The 24,096-nt window shown below is 42.7% G+C and overlaps 1 protein-coding gene across 4 annotated transcripts in view; it reads left to right on the plus strand.

Moving 5' to 3' along the window:
* Window positions 1–24,096, plus strand: part of LOC102264243 (chromosome unknown open reading frame, human C1orf168) — a 110,577-nt gene that overhangs the window by 52,911 nt on the left and 33,570 nt on the right. For 3 of the 4 annotated variants that reach the window (XM_014542570.1, XM_014542573.1, XM_014542571.1), the window contains exons 4-7: window positions 1,628–1,661; window positions 15,845–15,945; window positions 18,743–18,777; window positions 21,514–21,545. In XM_014542570.1, the coding sequence (XP_014398056.1) occupies window positions 1,628–1,661; window positions 15,845–15,945; window positions 18,743–18,777; window positions 21,514–21,545 (202 nt within the window). The remainder of the gene's footprint in view (window positions 1–1,627; window positions 1,662–15,844; window positions 15,946–18,742; window positions 18,778–21,513; window positions 21,546–24,096) is intronic. The other variant, XM_014542569.1, reaches the window with a different exon arrangement.

Raw genomic sequence — 24,096 nt, forward strand, 5'->3', positions numbered from 1 at the left:
GACAATGCTGAACTGCTTCTCCAGGGCTGGACATCCATCACTGCTCACTCTCACGTAGAGGCCATGGCAGCTTGCCCGTGAAATGACAAACCTTCGGGAATTGGCCCCTTATCGCTCCTGAGCCAGCCCGCTTCCCCTGAGAGCCTTGCATTTGATCACTGGGAATCCGTCCAAGAGGAAGAAAATGAAAAGGAGAAAGGCAGGGAGGCAGAGCGCCTCTGTGTTTCCCACAAAGTCTGTGTTGTCAACACAGCCTGTGCAGTAGACGAGGGGGAGGCAGCGAAAGGGAGGCAGTCAGTGTGAACTTGACCTGCGGTCATGAGGGAGGTCCCTCAGGCCTCTGCAATCTGCCTGCAGTAATTCACTGAAGGGCTCCCACCTGCCCCCACTGGTCCCTTCCAGGACTGAGGCACCTTGGAAGCCATTTCTCTGTGCTGTTAGGTGTCTAACTCTGACACATAAAGGTGCCCTTGCTCTTCTACACCCCCACTCCAGACTCTCCCTATTGACATTTTAAACACCTTTGTTCTGTCTGCTCTAATGAAACGGGAAGGGTAGGGAGGACTGGGCTAACATGTTTTACTGTGACCATGAGTGCCAGCAGACGGGGCACTAAACGAGCTACTTCTAGCTCATTGGTTGTTCATTTGACTGCTCTGGGCAACTTCATGGTTAAATTTCTTGAACTCAGTGGTTCCCAAATTTTTGTGTGCATCCAAATCACCTAGGTGACCTGTTAAAACACACTACTGGGCCCCATCCCAGAGTTTCTGACTCAGTTAGTTTGGGTTGGAGGCCTGAGGATTTACCTTTTTAACAAGTTCTCTGGGGCTGCTCATGCTGCTGCTCCAGGGACCACGCTTGGAGAACCACTACTATAAGTCATCTTAGGTCTCATCCTAAAAGAAAATTCTATATAGAGAAACAGGGCTCTTAGCATTATACGTTAAGAATACAGCCACCTCCATATCAGGGAAGTCTATAAACATTAAATAATTTAGGGCTCAAACCATCTCTCTAAAATGGAAGAAGGTTGTGAGAGGACATAAAACAAAGTAAGTCTTTTATAATAAAATGGGCTTTGTAAATTGTAGTGCCCCCCCATACACACACACACACACACACACACACTCTAGCTGTTTAAGTTTGGGCATGTTACTCCATGAGCCTCATTGTCCTTGCCTGTACCTGGAGATGACAATAACACTCACCATATAGATTATTGTGAGGATAAATGAATGAGATGAGGCATGGAAAGACTTCGTAGTTATTGTCACACCAGTAAGAGCTCCATAAGTGCAATGTTATCATTATTTCAAGCATGCATTCTCTTTGCCAGGCCCTGTGACAGGCATGAGATTAAGAGAGAAACCCAACAGACATCCTGGTACTCAAGGAGGTCAAAGTCTAATACAGGAGAGTGTACTCATGATTAAGCACCATAAAGTGTGGGCGAGGGCTGCGATGTAGGCAGTGATCATCTGGATGCCAGGGAAGGGGAGGCTTGGGGCACAGGTGAGTTGCCAACCACATTGTGTCTCTGGAGTCAGGTCATTGCACAAACACAATTTGCTTTAATCAGGCTGCCGCTACCATCTCTTTTTCACTCTCCCTTTTGCTCTTGCAGCAGCTGTGAAGGAAGGCTACCTGCCTCCAGAGAGGTAAGTACCTGTTTCTTAATTGTGCAGGAGTGTAGCCTGCCAATGAGGCCACTGAGCCTGCCCACAAGCAGGCAGTAAGTACAGGCCAGGCATCGGTATTTCTCCAAAGGGTTGCGGGAAGAGCAGATGTAGAAGCAACAAACTGCAGCTCTTGTTTTAGATGAGAGATTAAATAAACCACATTTAACAACCATGCTGACATTAAGTTGCAAAGATGGTCCTCTGAGGTACTTTTATTTATTGTACAGTTGGGTTCAGTAAATTGAAACATCAGCTTCCATAGTAATAAATTGAATTAGAGGCTACAAAAAGTCGAGGGCAGCTGGCAGGATGTTCGGAACTGGTAATGGGACAAAGACCTTCTATTTTTGCTGCATTCATTCTAAGAATTTTCCCATGGAAGTATTAGGTCATTAATTCACTCAACAAAATACTGTTGAGCCCTTTTAATGCATTGACCTGGCTACTTAATACAGATTTTCTCATTTCATCTTCTCAAGAAGGCATCAAAGTTGCTGCCTCTGTCTTCATTTTATAGCTAAAAACACTTGGGCTCAGAAAGTTTGCCACTTGCTGAGCTGTGATTCTAACTCAGGTGTGCACAAACTTTTTTATTGTGATATAATTGATGTATAACGTCTCAGTTTGAGGTACACAGCCTTTTGGATTAATACATTTATGCATCATAATATAACCACTACAGCAGGTTAGCTAACATCTTTATCACCTCATATAATTATTTCTTTTTGTGTGTGTTGAAAACAGTTAAGATCTAGTCTCTTAGCAACGTTGAAGTTTCTAATAAGTATTTTTTTACTCTAATGACTATGTTGTGCATTAGATCTCCAGAACTTATATACTAGGTGCAAGTTGACTGGGTTTCTCCTATGTCTGGGGTTCAGCTTGCATCTGGCTGATCTAGGATGACCTTGGCGGGGATGACCTTGGTGCAACTCGACTTAGCACCCTCATCACATCCTCCGGCGAGCTAACTGGGGAATGCTGTCCCAGCAGTGGCAGCAGACAAAGCCAATAGCACAAACACTTTCCATGCCTCTGCAGTATCACATTTGCTAACCTCCTATTGGTCAAAGCAAGTGACAGGACTAAGCCCAGCATCACAGTGGGAGGCACTGAAGTGCAGGGTCCCAGGGAGGCGTGAGGAATAGTAGTGTCAGTCCAATCAAACTAGCACAGAAGGGAAGTATTTGAAATGAATGCTGAGGGGCAACATTCACTGGATAACATGGGAAGGGGCACTATAGGCAGAGGTAGGAGGTATGAAGTAACATTATTTTGGAAATTAGAAGTAGTTAAGTGGAGTTAGAGTATAGAAAGTGTAATAAGGAATGGAAAGAAATGGGATGGTGAAGGTAGACAGGAACCAAATCTTAGAGGAGTGAGTACACCAAGGAACAGACAGTCGTATTCAACAAGGGGGAACTCCTAGTTTAGTGGTTAGAGTTGAATGATGGCACAAGGTAGGTTGGTGAACCTGCATTCCATGTACATTTATTTGAATGAGGGGAAACAATTTAGACATCTCAGGAAATAGTTTGCATTAGTTACTGGATGAGCATTAGCCCTGGTATGACATTATGAGGAGACAATGGCATTCTGATGTACCCTGAGTCAGTCTCGGTTCCCTCGTGCCTCACATACAGGGTGCATCTCAGTGTGATTGAGTGTGCCATGATCATAATGTATAGCTAGATACACATTTTTCCTGCAGCTAGGCTCTAAACTAAGCTGACTTCTTCTCTCACACTTTCATCAAAGAATCAGCAATCCATTTCAACCCTGGGCACAAACTGGCTGTGATGGGCAAGTACTGGGAAACGTAGTCTGTGACACCTTCTTCGTAAGGGATTTACAAGGGCAATGTGTGGTGTTCTTTCATATTGACTTTAGAACTGAACCTACCCTCATCCGAAATGAGATTCATTGCATCTCAATTATTATATGAGCCATCCTATATAATAAAAGGGTAATATGCAAATAGACCTAACAGCAGAACAACCAAAGTGTAATATGTTAATGATATGCTAAGGCTGCTCAACAGCTTGCTATGACGTGCACTGACCACCAGAGGACGGATTCTCTGACCAGTAGGTTAGTTTGCTGCTGGTATCCAGCTGATAGGGACTGAGCGAGATGGCCAGACACACCCTGGAGCCCTCCCACGGTCCCTCCCTGGCCAATCATGCACCAATGGGGTCCCTCAGCCTGGCCTGTGCCCTCTCAGAATCTGGGACCCCTCGGGGGATGTCAGAGAGCTGGTTTCAGCCCCATCCCACAGGCCACTCCCCTTGGGAGGGTTCGCGAGCCTCTCCCTATCTCAACTGATTGGGTACGAACTTGCAGCAGGCGCAGTGGGGCCGGGATGAGCAGGAGCAGCAGGTAGGAGCTGCAGGCAGCATTGGACTGCGGGTTTCCCAGTCCCTGCAGGCCATCCAGAGGGACTCCACCCATGCACTTTTGTTTACTCAAAAGTCCTTCAAGTTGAACTGGGAGGGGGGTAAAAAAGATAACCTTCCTACCCCAGACTCAAATCCACTTGGCCAAGATCTACTCATTGGTACAGTGGACACTGTCTTTACATAACAGTTCTTAAAACGTCTAAGGACTACATTTTTCTTTGAATTAAAACTCAATTTTTTTTCAACCATTATTCACAAAACAGGTGTCTTTGTGTTTTAGCTGTATTTTAATAGACTATATATATGTACACACACACACACACACACACACACACACACACACATATATATATAAATCATCTTGTTAGGAACTCAGTGCATTCACAGTAAACATTTTCATTTCTGAGCTTCTTCATATTATCAAATATGAGAAGTCGCATAGCGTAATGGAAAAATACAGGTCTGGAGTCAGAGTAGCATAGATTCAAACTCCTCCCCTGTACCTGAGACAAGTCACTTACCAGCTCAGAGCTTTAACACACACATCTGTAAAGTGGACACAATAATACTTACTTCACTGATGGCCATGAAGACTAGATGAGATAAAATGTCTAAAGCACCGCGAATAGAGAAGATGCTTGATGAGTCTGTTTGTTCCACCCTTCTCCATCTCTGGTTGCCTCTGGAATATTAATATCTCATTAGCTCACAACAGTGAAATGACTTTTTGGAGATTATTCTTTGCCATCACTTTTTCATGGGAACCAAGCTGGCTGGCACCCTCTAGGACAGCAGCCCCTATTAATGTGAGCAAAGCAGGGGAGTCCCAGGGCAGCAGTCAGCAGGATTTCTGTCAGTACTTAGCAGAGCTGGCTAGTATTTCATTCATTCGTTTTAAATACAGCTTTTCTCCCAGTAGGAAGTCAGAAGACAGTCCTGACTCAGGGAATCTCAGCTAGACACTAAGGAAGGGAGAGGCTGTTTATTTCCTGAGCAGAAAAGATTCACACAGGACAGTGTTTCTCAGATGCGGGGCTGTGGGTGGATCTCAGGGATCCACCATTTTCTCTCCTCAACGTTTTAATTTTGTGTTTTTGTTTTGACGGCAGGCTTTAAAAAATACTATAAGCCTATTATGAATCTCCTGGATGACGTCTCTCAAGCCAATACTTTGGAATGAGCGTTTGTACTAGTATTTGTGTTTTGGTGTGTCTAGCCCATGCTGAGTGGGAGACACAAACGTGCCTGGGGCTGCGGCTCCTGTGATGGTCTAGTAGGTCCTGTGTGAGAGCAAAAGAGCAGAGGCTGTGGAGGAGGACAGCTGCCTTACCTGAGGCATCCAAGCAGAATAGTGATGCTAGCAGAATGACGACATTGTGGCCCAACAAAACGCATTTGTTCTCCTTATTTGACTAGTAGTTAAGTGCTGTAAAGAAAATTTTTTTTAGGTATTAAGGTAGTAACTGGGGATTGAGAGCAAAGTAAAGGAAGTGTAGAATGGTCAAGGAAGGCCTCTCAGAGGTGGTGACATTAGGGTTGAGACCCTAATTCAGGGGCCCCAGTCATGGAAGGTCTAGAAGCATATTCCAGGAGAGGGCACCACTGGTGCAGACCCTCAAGGAAGAACTCCTCCCCGCACCATGTCTACAGAGCCAGAAAGGAGAGAATGTAGTTAAACACAGCACTGGGGGATGATGTGGGCAACCCTTGTGAGCCTGGAATGAATACTGATTTCTCTCTAAATGCATTGGGAAGCCATGGAGAATGACAAGCTAGGCAGTGATGTGTGCTGACATTTAGTTTATAACAATCACTCTGGGTTCCGTATAAATAATAAATTCAGTGGGGAAATGGGAGAAGAGGAAGACAGCCTAGGAAACCACTGCAACAATAATAAAACAGTGATTATAACATTAAAAATAGCAATCAACCCTTAGATAGTGTCTGTTCTAAGTACATATATGAGCCCATATATGACAATCTAAGAAGTGGATGAAACCATCCATTTTACAGATAAGGAAACTGAGTCACAGAGAGGTGAAATAAGTTGGCAAGCACAAGATAGTAGAAATGAAGATAAAGAGCCCTGGCTGGGTAGCTCAATTGGTTAGATAAGCGTTCTAATACATCAAGGTTGTGGGTTCAATCCCCAGTCAGGGAACGTACAAGGATCAACCACTGAATTCATAAATAAGTGGAACAACCAATCAATGTGTGTTTCTCTTTCTCCCTTTCTCCCTCTCCCTCTCACTTCCTCTCCCTGTAAAAATCAATAAGTTAATTAATTAAAAAAAGAAATAGAGATAAATCAATGGATTCAAGTTATGTTTAGGAGTGAAAGCCAGCAACTGCTGGGTCAGCTGTGGGAGTGAGATGGGAGAGAAAGAGGAATCTAGGAAAACTAGAAGATTTGCTGTTTGTGTCATTATTGATATGAACACCTGTGGAGTGCTTGGCACATCACTAGAGCTCAGTACCAGACACAACCTTCCTGAAAGCTATTTGGGATTGTTCTACTTAACTAAGCAAAAGCAGGACCTTTGTGCATGTAAGATAGAATCTCTAAAGGCTAGTTTCTAAGTTGTTCGCAACTACAGCGCTCTTTCTTGAGTGGCTCCTTGTACGATGGGACGTGAAAGGGAGCCCCAAGATCCCAGTGTGCTCAACCGAATTGCTATGGGGCAAGAGTGAAGAGAGGGAATTTTTTTAAGCCTGTGCCTTATGAAGTTTTAGACCCAGAACATCCAGGTAGCATCAGCTTAAGCCACATCAATCGCTTCTTATTACACTCACCCACTGAGCCAGCCTGCTGGGCTTATCCCCTTTTAATTGGATTTCAGGGACACAGCAAGGTCACTGTTTGGCCTGCCTTTCACAAGGTAGGAGCAGTGGATTTACTTAGGGTTTTTCTCTTCTTCCATGTTTTCAAGCATTATTCCTTTTAAAAAATCCCTGAAAGGTTTTGTTTATTTGGCACTTTCAATAAACAAAGCCTGTGTCCCTTACTTAGGTCCACTCCTTCATTTTAAAACACCCAAACCCAGAGTGCTCTGTTCAGGCGGACCACTGATTCAAATGCTGATCTCATCCAAACACCCTCCCAGACACACCCAGAAAAACGTTTAACCTGGACGCCTGTGGCCAGTCAAATTGACACATAAAATTAACCTTTACATCATTCTAGTTTTGTGGCCCTTTATTAAAAGAATTAAGTTATAAATTTATGAATTTTAGAAAAAACACTTTAGTGCCCAGAATTGGGCAACATTGGCAGCATTGTTTTTTCTTGTTTGTTTGTTTGTTGTTATAGAAGTCATAGTAGAAGTAGTAGGTTATGAAACATGGTGGTAGGGTTGGGCTTATACACACCCGTATAAATACACACATACATATTTGTATATCTGTATATACAAATGCATATATTCATATGTATCTGATATACATTTATCATAGACATATATGTGTATTTTGTGTGAATGTATATCATATATAAGAATATCTATGCATGAGCATAGATATGTGTGTGTGTGTTCTGTAAAAATTGAGAAAGTAGCAGAGCTAGTGGTAGAGGTGGTAGAAGTTCAAGTTCAAGTTCAAGTGGTGGAAGTGTGGGATGGTAGGCAGAGTGGTAGTGGTGGTAGTGGTAACATATACCTTATGTCAGTAAACACAGCATAATACATGTCCAGGAAGAAGAGACTTGGGCCCAATTACCCACCCAAGGTCACAGGTGAAGTTGAGACTCAGCCTCACATCTAACTTTCCAAAGCATGTGTCCCCTCACCACCCTTCTGCCCGACTGCTTCATTGATTCTTCATCTTTATCAAGCATCTAAAATGTAGAGGATGGAAGCTTTATTAGCTCTTGAGAGAAACATGTCCTTGGAATTATTTTGTGTATTTTTGTGAACATAGTAGATGGAGCTCCAGTGGCTCAATCGGTTAGCGCACGGTACTTATAAAATGTAGAAGATGGAAGCTTTATTAGCTCTTGAGAGAAACACGTCCTTGGAATTATTTTGTGTATTTTTGTGAACATAGTACAAATACATTTTCAGGTTCATTTTAGGTAGCATGGTTGTAATTTTTTAAAGTTTAATCATCATTTAATTCAGGAGAAAGGTTTCTTAGGGTGAAGGCCGGGGAGGAGAGTAGTCTTGTAAGAATTATTTATTGGAAATGGGGATTTGTCCAGTTTGGGACTTTGGGACATTGAGAAATCACATGGCCACATATTTCCTTGTCACCGAGAACCTGTAGAATACCACACAGAGCAACTCCCAGCTAAGCTACTCCTGGTCTCTTTGCCTCCAAAGTGACCATTGACATAAGAAGTGGAAGAAGGGGAGTTTTCCACTTAGATCTACCCCCTAATGAAATAAACACAGAAGTACAGCTATAGCAGGCTTTGCTGCTCAAGTCCCAATCTTCCTACTTAGTATAAGCGCTTTTGATTTTCCAGAACGGTTTTTCAGTGAAACTTTTTGATGCAGTCTCATGCAAAGTGATCCAGAGGAAGGTGAGAAAGGAAATGTACCTGTTGGGTGTCTCCCACATGTTAACTCAGTTATTCCTACAGTGACCCTATGAAGAAATTAAGGCCCCAAGAATCTGAATGACTGCTTAAGACCACACAGGGATGGATATGATGAATCTAAGTATAGTACATAACATATGGTAAACCCTCAACAAACAGTAGCTGCTACTGGGATGGGTAATTTCACTGTTTGACCAAGTGAACAGATGTTTGGATGAGCTGTGTGTACCACTTCTCCAGAGTGAACAGCCCAAGACAGAGGTTGGCAAATTATTCTCCAAAGGAGGGCTGTGTCCCTAGGGTAGACGTAGCAAGTGCAAACAAGAATGAGAGGAGGTCATGGGCCCATGCTTCAGCCAGAGAAAGCCAACTTGTTTTGCAGATAGATCTCTAACGGTCCAAGACAATAGGAAAGCATCTACTTGTGTAAATCATCTTTAACGCTCGCATCGCAGAGCTGTTGTTTCTTCTTGAACACAGATAATGTTGACGAGATCTTCAAGAAACACTAATGTTTTATTATCCAGTACTTAAATTACCAGAGGCTTCCTATAAGAAAATCAAAAAAGATAGAATCCTGATACTATGCCAGTAATGAAAAGCACTTTCCAAAATGCAAACCCCAAACCTTTTTTTAAAGAACACTATAATTTCTGTCCTCCAGCATAATAATATTACTATCATGCTTTTGTAGAAGGTCTATGTGAAGAGGGCAACTATTTCATTCAATATTGATAGCCTACTTTTAAAGCAGATTTTATAATTGTTGTTTTGTAGAGTAGAAAATTAAAGATTAAGTGATGTATCCAATATTATATCATTAGAAAGTAGAAGAGCTGGGCTGACCCCAAGAACCAACTCTGTCTCTAATTCTATGCTGCCTCCCAATGATGTCTACAGTTCTAGGAGACAGACTATAAACTTAACAAATGTGGAAACAAAGAAATTGAGGCAGAGATATATTTAATTTGAGTTATTTCTTCCCTGCAATCCAAGTTCTTTCTATTGACCCACACTGTGTTAAATCAAGGCAGAGCTCAGATCTGGTTTTAATGGGCCAGAAAAAAGATAAAAGACATTGTCAGGGAGAAAAAGGGTGGTTTAAATGTATCTATAGTTTCTTTTTTCTCCCTTCACATTAACCCTAACTCTGCCTTCCTGCTAAGACAGTGGATCTGAAGATGCTTTTTTTTTTTTCACATTTGAGTGAAATTCTTTCTGATCATCTGAAGTCAGGTATTTATTCATTTCTGACAAAAACAGTGCAAGAAATTGATTAAACATCTTCTTTCAATTTTTCCACAAATTGTTTCTTATTAATAAAGTTAATTTACCATAAACCCAATGAGATTGTTAGACCCCTGGAGCATGAGATACATGGGATAGTCTATATTTTAAGAAAATTTCTCTTGATTGTTTCATGCAGGGGGAGGGGAGCCAAAGAGTAAGGGGAGAAATTATAATGCCTTAGAGTTTATTGTTTTCTATTCACACATATTTAAAATATTAGAGGCCATGGGGGGGGGATCTGAAAATACCCAAAATGAACACAAAAAAACAAAACAAACAGTTGGGTGAAATGTACTTAATATCTATACTAATAATAGCCTAGGACAGTGGTTAGCAAACTCATTAGTCAACAGAGCCAAATATCAACAGTACAACGATTGAAATTTCTTTTGAGAGCCAAATTTTTTAAACTTAAACTATATAGGTAGGTACATTGTTATTAACTTAATTAGGGTACTCCTAAGGCTTAGGAAGAGCCACACTCAAGGGGCCAAAGAGCCGCATGTGGCTCGCGAGCCGCAGTTTGCCAACCACGGGCCTAGGTGGTCATCACACCCTGACACCATGATGCCCTTACGCTGTCACAAGATGGCTGTGCACACAGCGGAGGCAGGGCCTGGTAGCCACTCCACATAGCAAGGCCTGGGGGTCCTGTGGCTCCACAGCACAGCGGGTTGCAGTGGAGAGTCCCTGTGGCCTCGCACAGAGGTGGCGGGTTGTGGCAGAGAGTTCTCACTGCCTCGCGTGCTGTGGAGGTGGGTCCTGGTGTCTCTGCCACCTCGCGCAAAGGAGGCGGGTCCTGCGGCTCCCCATGCTGTGGAGGCAGGACCCTCAGCTCCGGCCTACCTCTTTGGAGCAATCCATCAAGGATCCCCAGATAGGTGGGCGGGGCCTACTTCTTTGGGGCGATCAATCCTTGGGCTCCTTCACTGTGAGAGGGCACAGGCCAGGCTGGGGGACCCCTCCCCACACCAGAGTGCACAAATTTTATGCACCGGGCTTCTAGTTTATATATAAAAGCCCAGCGAACGAACGGCAGAACGACCAGAATGACTGGTCAACCAGTTGCTATGATGTGCACTGACCACTAGGGGGCAGACACTCAATGCAGGAGCTGTCCCCTGGTGGTCAGTGCACTTCCACAGTGGGAGTGCCACTTGGTTGACCAGGATGAGTGGCACTCCCACAGCGGGCTGATCCCCACAGGGTCCACCCCCCACCAGTGCATGAATCCATGCACTGGGCCTCTAGTATAATAATAAATGGAGAGAAAAAAAGAAAAGAGAATGCTGCCACCTTTTCATTGTCTGTAACAACTATGCAAATATGCCTTTAAATGGAAAATAAAACCAGGAAGAATACCAAAGTACTTAGACCTCACTTGTGTTAAGGTGGGAGAATTATAGGTAATTTTTCTCCCCTCTACTGTCCACATCCAGTGTGAAATCATTATTTTACATTTGCTATTGACACAGTTGAAGTCCCTTTTGTCTCACTCCCCAGTCCCATTTCTCTTTCTCCCTTCCCAGAGGCAACTCCAGCTGGGAATGCAAGAGTGGATTCATTTAGTATATTTCTTACACTTTAGCTACAAACTCACATATCTGTTAAAGGTATAGTATTTTACATCTATACTAATAAAAGGGCAATATGCTAATTAGACCAGATAGACCAGACGTCTTCTGGACATCATTCCAGACATCCTTCCTGACAAAACCGGGGCCCGGGCGAAGGAGGGAAGCTGGGTCCCAGGTGTGGGGGCAAGGCAGAGGTGGTTAGGAGTGATCATGCAGGCAGGCAAGCAGTTAGGGGCAATCAGGCAGGCAGGCAGAGGCGGTTAGGGGCAATCAGGCAAGCAGGTGAGTGGTTAGGGGCGATCAAGCAAGGCAGAGGTGGTTAGGAGCGATCATTCAGGCAGGCAAGCAGTTAGGGGCAAACAGGCAGGCAGGTGAGCAGTTAGGGGCAATCAGGCAAGCAGGTGAGTGGTTAGGGGCGATCAAGCAGGCAGGTGAGTGGTTAGGAGCCAGTAGTCCCAGATTGTGAGAGGGATGTCCAACTGCTGGTTTAGACTGGTTTAGGCCTGATCCTGGTAGTCGGACATCCCCTGAGAGGTCCTGGATTGAGAAAGGGTACAGGCCAGGCTGAGGAACCACCCCTCTCCCTGTGCACAAATTTTGTGCACCGGGCCTCTAGTTTTTGTATAAATGGCATCTTATTTTAACCTTCTGCAACTTGAGTTTTTTCCAAAGCTGTGTTTTCATATTATACTAGAGGCCCAGTGCATGAAAATTCATGCACACGGGGGGTCCCTCAGCCCAGCCTGCGCCCTCTCACAGTCTGGGACCGGTGGGGACTGCCCACCTGCTGGCTTAGACCTGCTCCCTGAGAACAGATGATCTAAAAGAAATAATCATATCTTAGGGTAAGGATTTATCAAAAAGGAAATGGTCACATGAAAATTCACTGCCAGTGGGGCTGAGGGGACTGAGGGACTCCGTCATCAGGTGTGCGGCACAGCCAGGCCTGCCTGGGGGTGAGCCCGGCTGCACTGTGTGCCTGCCACCCCCCAGCAGGGCTGAGGGGTCTGGGCATTGCCATCTTGTGGCTGTGGGTGCCACCATCTTGTGAGGACATGATGGTCAATTAGCATATTACCTCTTTATTATATAGGATGTTAATGCATGTAAGTCTAGTTTATTCATTCCATTTACACATTGCCTATATTTCTTTATATAAACAACATATCATAGTATGTTCACATATTCCCTTAATGAGGAACATGAAGGTGGTTTTAAATTTTCAACCTTTCAAATGATGCTGCAACAATCATCCTCATATATTTACAGGTAAATATGAGCAAGTTTCTCTAGGTTGTTTTTTTTTTTAACTTAGAGTTAGAAGGGCTAAACAAGAGTAAATAAACAATTTTAGTTTTGGTAGGTATTGAAAAATTATCCTCTAAAATAGTTGTTCCAATTCATATTCTCAATCCTGTATGAAGAGTTCCTGTTTTCCATATTCTTGCTAAATGAGATGTTTTTCAAACTTTAAGATTCTTGCTAAATTGAAGGGTGTGGAACCAAACTCTCATTATCTTGACTTCTATTTCCCCAGTTACTGTGAAGTTGTGAATTTACTTATAAACTATTTAGTTGTTTGCTTCTGTGATATCTACCATAATGTTTTGTCCAATTTTCTATTGGTTTCTTTGTCTTTCTATTGCAGGAGTTCCTAATAGAGTTTACATATTAACTCTTTTTGTTCCACTTTTCTATTGTGACATTTTTGGAGGTTAATCTAGTTAAGAAAGTTTTACCTGGAATGCTTTCTTGCATCTATTAAAATAATCTGAGTGGGGTTTTATTTTCTCTTTCATTGTTTCAGTATAATTAATTGCAATGACAGATTTTCTGATGTTAAGTCATCCTTGAAGTCTTGGGGAAATTTTAGTTGTTTTTATTACTGATTAATTCATTTTTCTACTATTTTATTCGAGCTAAAATGTCTTAAGTGAGATTGGGCTATCTTTTTCTTTCATTGTTTGGTCATCTTGTGGTTTTCATATCAAAATTATTCTTTCATTTTAAAATGAGTAGCATAGCTTTTCCTTTTTTTCCCCCTCTGAAACTAGTCATTAAACCTCATCACAGATGGGTAGAATGTGGAGGTGGGTAGGGGGGACTGTGGGTTTGTGCACTGTTTATTCAAGCCCTTTTATGGTTTATTGGCCTATCCATCTTTCTATTTTTTCTTTAGTCCCTGTGATAATTTTATATTTCTCACTAAATTTGCTGATTTTCTCTAGATTTTCAAACTTATTGGCAGAGAACTGATCATAACATCCTCATAGATTTCTAAGAACCTGAAGCTATCCCCAGTTTTGTCCTCTTTTTTACCTCTACTCTGTGGTTGTGTGTGTATACCTTTTCTCATTTTCTTGAACAGTCATGCTAAAGTATGGTCAACTATTAATATACCTACCTAAGCTTTCTTTATGGTTAGTATTTGGTTTGGCTCTCTTTCCCATTCATCAATGCCAGCGCTTTGGTTTGTCTGTTGCTTTATAGCAGCATTAGCTGGATTTTTAAAACAGCAAGTCAGATAATCTATATTTTATTAGAGTAGGTTCATCTCTGCATTCTTATGATTCTTGATCTATTTGGACTTTTTCCCATTATATTTCATGTTTTAAATTTACTATGAAATTTCTTTACTTGGATTTTTTTCCTTCCTTTTCTGCCTTCTTAAACATTTAAGTTTTCTTATTGCATATTTTCCTTCTACCGGGTGAGAAGTTAAATATTCTGTTTCAATCTTTTTTAGTGATTACAGTTAAATTTTGACATCTACAATTAAGTCTGATGTTAGTCAAAATCTCTACCCTGCTCCTAAACAATATAAAGACCTGAAAGTAATTCTCATAGCTTCCTCTCACCATCATATTATTATTTAATATTTTAATTCCATTTTATTCTTTTTTAAAATATGTTTTATTGAATTTTACAGAGATAGGAAAAGAGAGAGAGAGAAACATCGATGAGAGAGAAACATCAATCGCTGCCTCCTACATGGCTCCCACCAGAGATTTGAGGCTGCAACCTGGGCATGTGCTCTGACCAGGAATCGAACCAGCAACCTCTGGGTACATGGGTCGATGCTTAACCACCCACACTGGCTGGGCCATTTTATTCTTAATTAACACTGCCTTTATAATTATTCAAAGTGTGTGTATACATTTTTGGGGATTGTGTGTGTGTGTGTGTTGAACCTTCTCATTCTATCCTCCCTACTGTTAACTTTTCCTTTAATATTTTTCATCTGTTAATCTCTCTATGCTACCTTCTGGGTAACTTCCTCAGATTTAACTAGTTCACTAATTCTCTCTTTTGCTGCACCCAGTCTACTTTTCAACCTATACATTAAAATTTTTATTTTAAGAACTATATTATTTCTATAACTTCTTTCTCCTATCTCCTGTACATGTTTTTTTCACACCCTCTAATGGCTTTTGTCCCTCGCTTTATTTCTTTGAACACATAAAATGTATTTATGTTAAAGCCACATTCATATAATTCTGCTATTTAATTCTCCTGAGTTATATCTTCCGACTATCTATGGTGGCTCCTTTCCTGGTGGGGTGTGCAGTTGTGACTAAAAGCTTGTTTGTAGTGGGAACTGTTTCTTTAGAAATCATAGGTGTCCAAGGATATGGAAGTATGTTTACCAAGTAATTTCAGAGTTGCTTTAGCAGAGGGTAGGGCTGCATTTCAAGCACCCTTTTGGCTTTGCATCTTAGAACTACACAGACAGTCTGCATCTGGAACCCACACCTGTGCAAGTTTCTGGTATCTCATGGGGACCCTCTTTTAGCTCTAATGGCCATTGTCAGGCAGCAGTCTTCCTGCTCAGAACCTAGGAGAGTGCACCAATAGTTTTAGAACTCCTTTTGCAGATGGGATGGCATTTTGTGACTCTGGACTTCATGCTGATGGCTCAGTTTCAGCTTCCCATTTAGATGAGGCCTGTGGCTCAGACATAACTTCCAACTCAGACCTTAGGTCCCCAGTCGACCAGTCGCTAAGATCTTTCTTTATTTGGTTCCCATTTGCCTCTGAGTCCCTTGGTTACAGTTCTCATTTACATCTTTAATTGTGAGTTTCCTCTTGATGTCTGGCACCTGGAGATTTTTACCTTACTGATGTCTAGATAAGTTAGGTGTTCTTTGTATAAGTATTTGCATTGTTATATTTTATCCAGAATTCCTATGTCTTTAGATCAGGGATGATGTGCCTTCCATGTCTGCTCAGGTTACCATATTGTCCAGACATACTTATATTACCTCTCTAATGAGGAAAAAATACAAAAAAGTTTTACAATACAAAACGTTTAAAGAAACATTTTATTTTGACTAACCTTCTTTTCTCCATGCTTCTCAGTGCTGAAGTTGAAGAACCACATAATTATGAGGCAATAATTCCATATCTGAGACATTCTGGCAACTCCATTAACCTGCGCACTGCAAAAGAAATCGCTGGTTGTAAGTCTGCTAAGCCAATTAATATTAAAACCCCGTGTGGAATGAAAATGTGTCAAAAATGGTATTTTCTCCCCACTGACTATGAAGTTAAACATCCACAACCATGCTGCTTTACCATATAATCCCCCCCTCCTTTGTCTAGTCTCTTACAAATATAAATGCATCCAGTTGGGTATGTGTGCTATCTCAGGACTCAGCACTGCCTTCTCTCTGCTCTCTTCTGGCCTTTCTTCACTGATCTAGATGCTTTGCCTTTTGTCGCTATGTGGGAGGGAAAGATCGAGATATGGCGATTCATTTTTCTTCCTTGTCCTATTCAACCTTCATCTCTCTTCTTGCAATGTCTTTAAGATAATGGCGATGCATTTTTCTTCTTTGTCTTCCTATTCAACCTTCATCTCTCTTCTTGCAATGTCTTTCCTGAAGTCCCTGAAGCTTCATGTATGGAGAGGAAGATAACAGACCATGGGAATTAGGTCCCTTTTGAGTTTAGCCTTGATAGGAGCATAGGATTTATTTAATGGCTCTGACCAATGGTTCAGAGTTACGTCTTCCTGCCTCTGGTATCGCCAAAAAAGCTCAGACTTTTATGTGAAAAAAGAGACCCTTTCAGGGAAGAAGATGAAGAAGCAGGGACTCATAGCAATTCCACAAGTTTCTATGTCTCTGTTCTGCCTGTAGGATCAGTCAGTTCTCTATGAAAGGCGTACATGTTGGTGCCAGAATAAACACTAGCATTTACTGACCTTGTGTGATGGGTCCCAGTTCTGTGTTAGGTCTTCTGTGTACATCCTGCTGATAGGGTGATTTTTAACCCACTTTGAGAGATGGGAAACTCAAGGTCAGATTGAGTAACCAAAGTCACATAAGGGCTATGTGTAGAGCTATAATGTGAAATGGGCTCAGACTGCCTCTGAGATCCACGCTCTTCCCACCACTTTATGTTGCTTCTCCTTCAAGAAGGTTTTTATTCTCCCCTCTGATAGTTGTCCTCTTCTCCCAGCTGGGATGCTGCTGTTCAGTGGAGAATGTTATCTAACTCCGCGTGAAATGTGAGCAAGGACTCCAGTGCTGTAGGTTCCTAGTCCCTTCCTGACCCTCTGGGGTCCAGCCCTTTGAACTTTACATTTCTATCTCGGGAGCAAGTTTTGATGGCAAGACTTACTATTAAACTTTTTTAAAAAGCAGCATTAAATTATGAATGTGTTATTAACTGTGCATGCATTACCCTTTTTTGGTAGTCCTCCACTCCACCAGTCAGGCTATAGAAGGAACTGTATCACCCTTTTTTATTGGCCTTGTCAAGTAAGGTATCTTTGAGCCTTGGTTGCCCCATATCTAAGACAGAATCCTAATATCTCCCCCACCCAATGGCAAGGAGAAGCAAAGAAACCATGATTTGTTAATTCTTTAAATAAATATATATGGTAAATAAACTGGAGGAAGGAAAGAAGGTATTTTTTTAATTGGAAAAAATATCCATACTTTGAATGGATGAGGCCATCTGTGTCATAAGCGGTCATTTTAAATGTATTAATAGCTAAACAAAGTTTTTAAAGCAAGTAATAGCAGAATGTTTGATTCAAAAACCAGTAAAAATAACAGTGTACAATTACCCAAGTTGACTTACATATTATTAATCATCCACCCAGAATTTTAGGTCTGTGTGTCAACAATCCCATGTGGGTAGTCCCTATGGAAAACCTAGGGTTTCCTTTCCTTTAAGAATGGGTTGTATGTTTAGAATCATTATGGCTTAAGAATGCAACATGACGTTTGGTCAGTTTTCTAAACTAAAGCTTCAGGACTCTAGCAGAGAGAGGAAAAAAAGAAATGGGGAGGGGAGGTCCTACTCATTATGCACTCATTAACAGTAAGGGAAAACTTTTATAGATAACTTTTAAGCAAAAAAACATCAAACTAGTAATTTTATAAAAAATAAAAAATAAATAAAAAACACATCACTTTCTATACAACAGTGACCTGCTAGGTATGTTAAGTTTCTTACATCAACTCCTTTAATCTTCCCATTATCTCTGTATGGCAGATACCAACTGACCCCATTTCATAGATGTGTAAGCTGAGGTTCAAAGAAATGAAGTAATGTGTTTGCAATCCCACAGGTAGTATCAGGACTGGGTTTTGAACCCAAATTCTTGCCACTACTTGTGTTTGTTAGGTTGGCATCATGTCATTAAATAAAATCCACAAAACTATTGAAAAAAATCAAAAGGTCTTCCAGCCTGAGTTGTGGTCCGACTCCTCTTTTCAAGCTGCACTAAGAAACTTGAGATGGGTGGGAGAAAACACTTTTAGACATGCTATGGCAGTCATTTTGTTGAAATGGGATGTAGACTGTTTCTGACTTTTTCCCCCTTTCCTTTTAAGTTTGTCTTCTGAGTGCTACCACTCAATTTAAGTGATTTCTCTTAACACATTAAGCACCCAGTCAGTCACCGGTGACAGACACTACACTTTCCATCTGGAAGACAAAACAGGCTGGGCACTTAATGTCTTAATCATAGGGAAGGAATGTATTTACCCAAACAGGAAACTCAAAATTGTTTCAAATGTTTTCATTGATTGTACATTCCATCCTGGAAATCCCCACGAAACTAGAACTGTGATCACTGACCCCGAACTTCCCAAACCACCTTGATAAAGCCTTACATAGATCCGTGTGAAGGTGGAGAACACTGAACTCTGGTCTTGCATAATTGATTTCACACTGGGTACTGTATGAATCTGGTACTATAAGGAACTGCCTTGAAATCATTCTTTTTCATCTTTATTTTAGCAACTTATGAAGTTGGAATTGAAGAACTCCAAAAGGTATTGTTTTCTCTCTTCTTTATTTTAAATATATGTATTTTTATTGATTTCAGAAAGGAAGCGGGGGAGAGAGAGAGAGAGAGAGAAACATCAATGATGAGAGAGAATCGCTGATCAGCTACCTCCTGCACACCCCACACTGGGGATTGAGCCCACAACCTGGGCATGTGCCCTGACCAGGAGTCAAACCTTGACCTCCTGATTCATAGGTCAATGCTCAACCACTGAATCACGCTGACCGGGCACTTGTTTTCTTCTTAACAGCTTTCTAACTAAAACAGTGTGCAGAGTTGATTCTGAAGAAGTTTTGATTAGGAGGGAGAAAATGTCCTTGTTGTCAGTTTTCCCCTGATGTCTGAGGCTCTCAGACTCCAGCTGATAAGGTTCTGAAGCCTGAGCTCCAGTGTCAGAGACAGAAGATGTGTGATGGAATGGGAAACGCTGATCCTTATCCACTCCTAGCCCCTCATCTTTGGCGCCCAACTGGCTTTTACTTACTGTCTCTTCAGGGGGGAAGATGTCTCTGGCACAAGACAAATTTGCACATCCCAGGCTTTCACAGACTGCCCAAACCTTAAAGGCACATCCTCTGGCCTCCTGGTAGGCACAGTGCCAGGTGACTCCTTGGAGGCAGTGTAGCAACTTGATTAGGGCCCAAGCACAATCCTTGGCCTTGATCCCAGCCGCTGGCTGTGCAGCCTGAGCCTCCATTTCCTCACCTGTAGAACGGAAGTAACAGAAATGCCCACCGCTGGGATCGTTGTGAGAATGACTATAAGATAAATTCAGATACACAGTTTAAGAGCCAGTGCCTGGAGTCTGGTCCATGCATATGGTCTCTCCCAGCTCCCATTGTATCTTCTGTAAAATGGTGTGTTCTCCAAGAGGGCAGGACTCGCATGCCTCTGGTTATCACACCTGCAGTGGCAGATGTCAGTGCAGAAGGGGCCTAGTACGTGTCTCACTAAACTTCTGTGAGAACTAAGTGAGATAGAGGAGGTAAGCACCCAGCACTGCAGGTGGCACACAGTAGGCACTCACCTAACGCTGCGACTAGGTTCATTAGGGTTCTACTCTTTTCTCACTGGGTACCATAAGTCTAGAGCCTTTAACTTTCTGCTCCAGTTTTCTGGGCTTACTGCGCATGCCTGTGGTTACCACACCTGCAGTGGCAGATGTCAGTGCAGAAGGGGCCCAGTACGTGTCTCACTGAACTGTGAGAACTAAGTGAGACAGAGGAGGTAAGCACCCAGCACTGCAGGTGGCACACAATAGGCACTCACCTAACGCTGTGACTAGGTCCGTTAGAGTTCTACTCTTTTCTCACTGGGTACCGTTAGTCTGGAGCCTTTAACTTTCTGCTCCAGTTTTCTGGGCTTACTGGAAAGGACTGCTCACCTAGAAAACTCTAGGTGGTTATTATTCCTACTAGCGAGCGCAGGAGCATTCTATTAAAATGCTTCCCTTACCTGGCAGCGTGGGCAAATAATCAGCTTCTCTGTGCAGTGCGCTCTCTGAAGGACCAAATTGTTACCCTCACAAAATAAAGCAGCGTGAACATATTCTTCATTTTTAACTAAAACTTTCAGCCTTCAGACATGTTTATGTTCATCTCAGGATTTTCTCTCCTGGTGGCTGGAAACTGCTGTCACCCTTCCCTGGTGATGGGAGTGCAGGGGGCTGAGTGGACAGTCCACGCTCCTAAGAGATGCTCTTGGGCCCCTGCAGGTGCGCAGACCAGTTGCCCTCACACAAACCACCACAAGTCTGTGCTGTCATCGTCTTCTGGCGATTGTCATTTCTTTCTACTCTCACTATCTCTGTGTCTATCAGTGACTCCCTCGTGTGCTCAGGTGGGTATGGACCAGGTCTGTGTATGCCAGGCACTGGTGTATACATGGTAGGACTTCATCCACAGCATCAGTGGTGAGCGGGTACACTGCTTCCACTCTACAGGTGAGAACTCGGGGCCCGGAGGGGCTCTGGAACCTGTAATAACAGAGCAGAGATCTGAGATGAGGTCCGTCTCCCTGGTCCTACCAGTGCTGCCATCCGAGTGGCTAGATGATACAGGAAAGAGAAACCAGTGGGCCCTGAATGAAGGCCTGGGTGTGCTGAGCTACTGGGCCTGGACTATGTGGCAGCATTTTGGATACTGGGATAGTCTCTGTTTTCTTCAAGTTCTTGGCTAGATTCCAAATACGGAATGGCACCAGCACTGTGATGAGTAAATACATGAGGACTGTGTTGTCATCAGTGGGACACAGTTTTCATGGAGTCAAACCCAGACCACGGTGGAGTTGAATTTGGATCACTGGGTGCGTGATCAATGCGGGAGAATTCCCAACATGACCTGCACACTCTCCAATTTGTCCACTGAAATACTGTATTGCTCAAATATTACAAATGTGTACTTCCTCATATGATTTAAAAGTTTTCTATTCTACAGATGCATTCCTGGAAAGGTATGCAGCAAACTGTTTATTTTTCTATGTGAAATCATACATTCCCGCTGGCATACACTCATTTCAGAAATGCTTGTTTTCTTTTCGGATTGACCTTCAGCTCCACTGGGAACAGTGCATGGAAGTTTCTGTTGTCAGTGTCTACATTTGCTTGTGCTGAGATCTCACCCACCTCTCCTTGCAGTCTGGTCTCTAATGATCTGTAACCAAGCAGAGACCTGGTTGATGAGGGTGGGTTTATGAAAATGACCATTTTCCTCTTTACTTTCAGCCTTGGAAGAGTTTCCTCCACCAAGAACATAGGTGAGTTTTATCTTCAAAAGGAAAGGGAGTAATCCAGCCCCTGACGACTGAACTAGTGTCTCCGATGGCACAGCTCTGATTCCAGTGTCTGACCTGGCTCAGCACCTCGGGGCCTGGCCAGGCACCGGGTGCAGAGAAGGTGCTCAGGGACCCGTCCCTCTCGCCTTGCTCCAGCCCACGCTGCTGTCACTCAGCAAACACAGCACATGGGAGCTATTTTCGAGCCACTGGGGCTTTAGCAGTTACGGAGGCCTCGCCACTCTCCTCAGAGACTCCTGGATTAGAGGAAGTGTCACGTAATCCAGCAGGCATGGAACCATCATGGGAATCCCCAGGAACTTAACATTTCCCAAGCCCACCATGCGGTCTCAAGTCCCTTTGCCTTTGCCCATTTAATTAACTCTCCCCAACTTAATGATCTGGCAAACGCCTACTGACCATCAAATGTCCCTTCTACAAGAAGCCTTCCTTGATTCCCCTCCTCCAGCGAGGGGTAACCAGTCCCTTCCCTGTGGAACCACTATCTGTAAGGTACCCATGAGTTTGCACTAGTGTCAATGTGTGTTGTGTTTGTTAGCATGCCTGTTGATTTTCACCCTCCTGCCCACTCTCTTGCTGTGAGCTACTTGCGGGCAAGGCCCATATTTCCTTGTTCTTGGTGTTCCTGGCCCAGCTCAGTTTGAATGAGACACATTTCAAGTGTTCAATAGCCACATGTGGACTGTGACCACTGTATTGGATGGTGCAAATTTAGGCTTTGTCTGGTAGGTCAGGGAGAACCATGAAAGAGTTTCAAAGCGGAGATAATGCACCCTCTCCCCATAATATTATTCCTGTAAATCACAATATTAAATGTGTGGAAACTCCTGGACAAGGTCTGGGGGATAGGAAGATGGATTACAAAGGACATGTATGTCAATAAGGCAAGTAAATGCTTTAGAGCAGGGGTGGGGAATGTCTGGCCCGAGGGCCGTATATGGCCCTCAAAATCATTTGGTCTGGCCCTGCCAAGACATTAGGAGTTACTTACTTAAATGTTTGACCAAATATGGCAGGCTAATTTTTAAGTTGATAATTTTGTATGGCTCGTGAATGATGTTATAAATAAACAAATGGCCCTTGGCAGAAAAATGGTTCCCCAGCCCTGCTTTAGAGGCAATATCAATAATTGCAATGGGAACAAAAGAACTGGGTGATTCTAACTCAGCAAATGCTTTGATGAAGAAGAAGGCATGCTATAAACAATGTGTAACCAGTCCCTTCCCTGTGGCACCACTATCTGTAAGGTACCCATGAGTTTGCACTAGTGTTAATGTGTGTTGTGTTTGTTAGCATGCCTGTTGATTTTCACCTTCCTGCCCACTCTCTTGCTGTGAGCTACTTGCGAGCAAGGCCCATGTTTCCTTATTCTTGGTGTTCCTGGCCCAGGTCAGTTTGAATGAGACACATTTCGAGTGTTCAATAGCCACATGTGGACTGTGACCACTGTATTGGATGGTGCAAATTTAGGCTTTGTCTGGTAGGTCAGGGAGAACCATGAAAGAGTTTCAAAGCGGAGATAATGCACCCTCTCCCCATAATATTATTCCTGTAAATCACAATATTAAATGTGTGGAAACTCCTGGACAAGGTCTGGGGGATAGGAAGATGGATTACAAAGGACATATATGTCAATAAGGCAAGTAAATGCTTTAGAGCAGGGGTGGGGAATGTCTGGCCCGAGGGCCGTATATGGCCCTCAAAATCATTTGGTCTGGCCCTGCCAAGACATTAGGAGTGACTTACTTAAATGTTTGACCAAATATGGCAGGCTAATTTTTAAGTTGATAATTTTGTATGGCTTGTGAATGATGTTATAAATATCCAAATGGCCCTTGGCAGAAAAATGGTTCCCCAGCCCTGCTTTAGAGGAAATATCAATAATTGCAATGGGAACAAAAGAACTGGGTGATTCTAACTCAGCAAATGCTTTGATGAAGAAGAAGGCATGCTATAAACAATGTGAGGCTTTCAACACTTTTATCACATTTCGTTCTTATGGCAACCATGGAAATTGGCATTGTGACCTTTCATTTATACATGAGAAAATTTGATTTTTAGGAAGGTTAATCTTAGACTTAGAAAGAGGGACAGTGGGAATTAGAACCCAGTCCTCATTTCACAGTCCCTGTTCATCACAGGAAAACCAGTAAATGCTTCAATGGTGAACAAGAGTGCTGAGTAATTAGATGAGTGAATGAAACTCCTTAAAACTCTTTCCCTCCCTCATCTATCAGAACAGCACTCTTCTGGTGTTTTTCCCTTCTTCATGCCCACCTCTTCTTTCATTGGAGGGCCCTTCTTTCTCTGCCTTCCATTGAAACATGGTTGTAGAACCATCTAGTTCAGCTGTGGGCAAACTACGGCCCGCGGGCCGGATCCGGCCCTTTTGAAATGAATAAAACTAAAATAAAAAAGGCCGTACCCTTTTATGTAATGATGTTTACTTTGAATTTATATTAGTTCACACAAACACTCCATCCATGCTTTTGTTCCGGCCCTCCGGTCCAGT

The sequence above is a fragment of the Myotis brandtii genome, unplaced genomic scaffold (assembly GCF_000412655.1).
Source record: "Myotis brandtii unplaced genomic scaffold, ASM41265v1 scaffold304, whole genome shotgun sequence".
In the NCBI taxonomy this organism is placed as follows: Eukaryota; Metazoa; Chordata; class Mammalia; order Chiroptera; family Vespertilionidae; genus Myotis; species Myotis brandtii.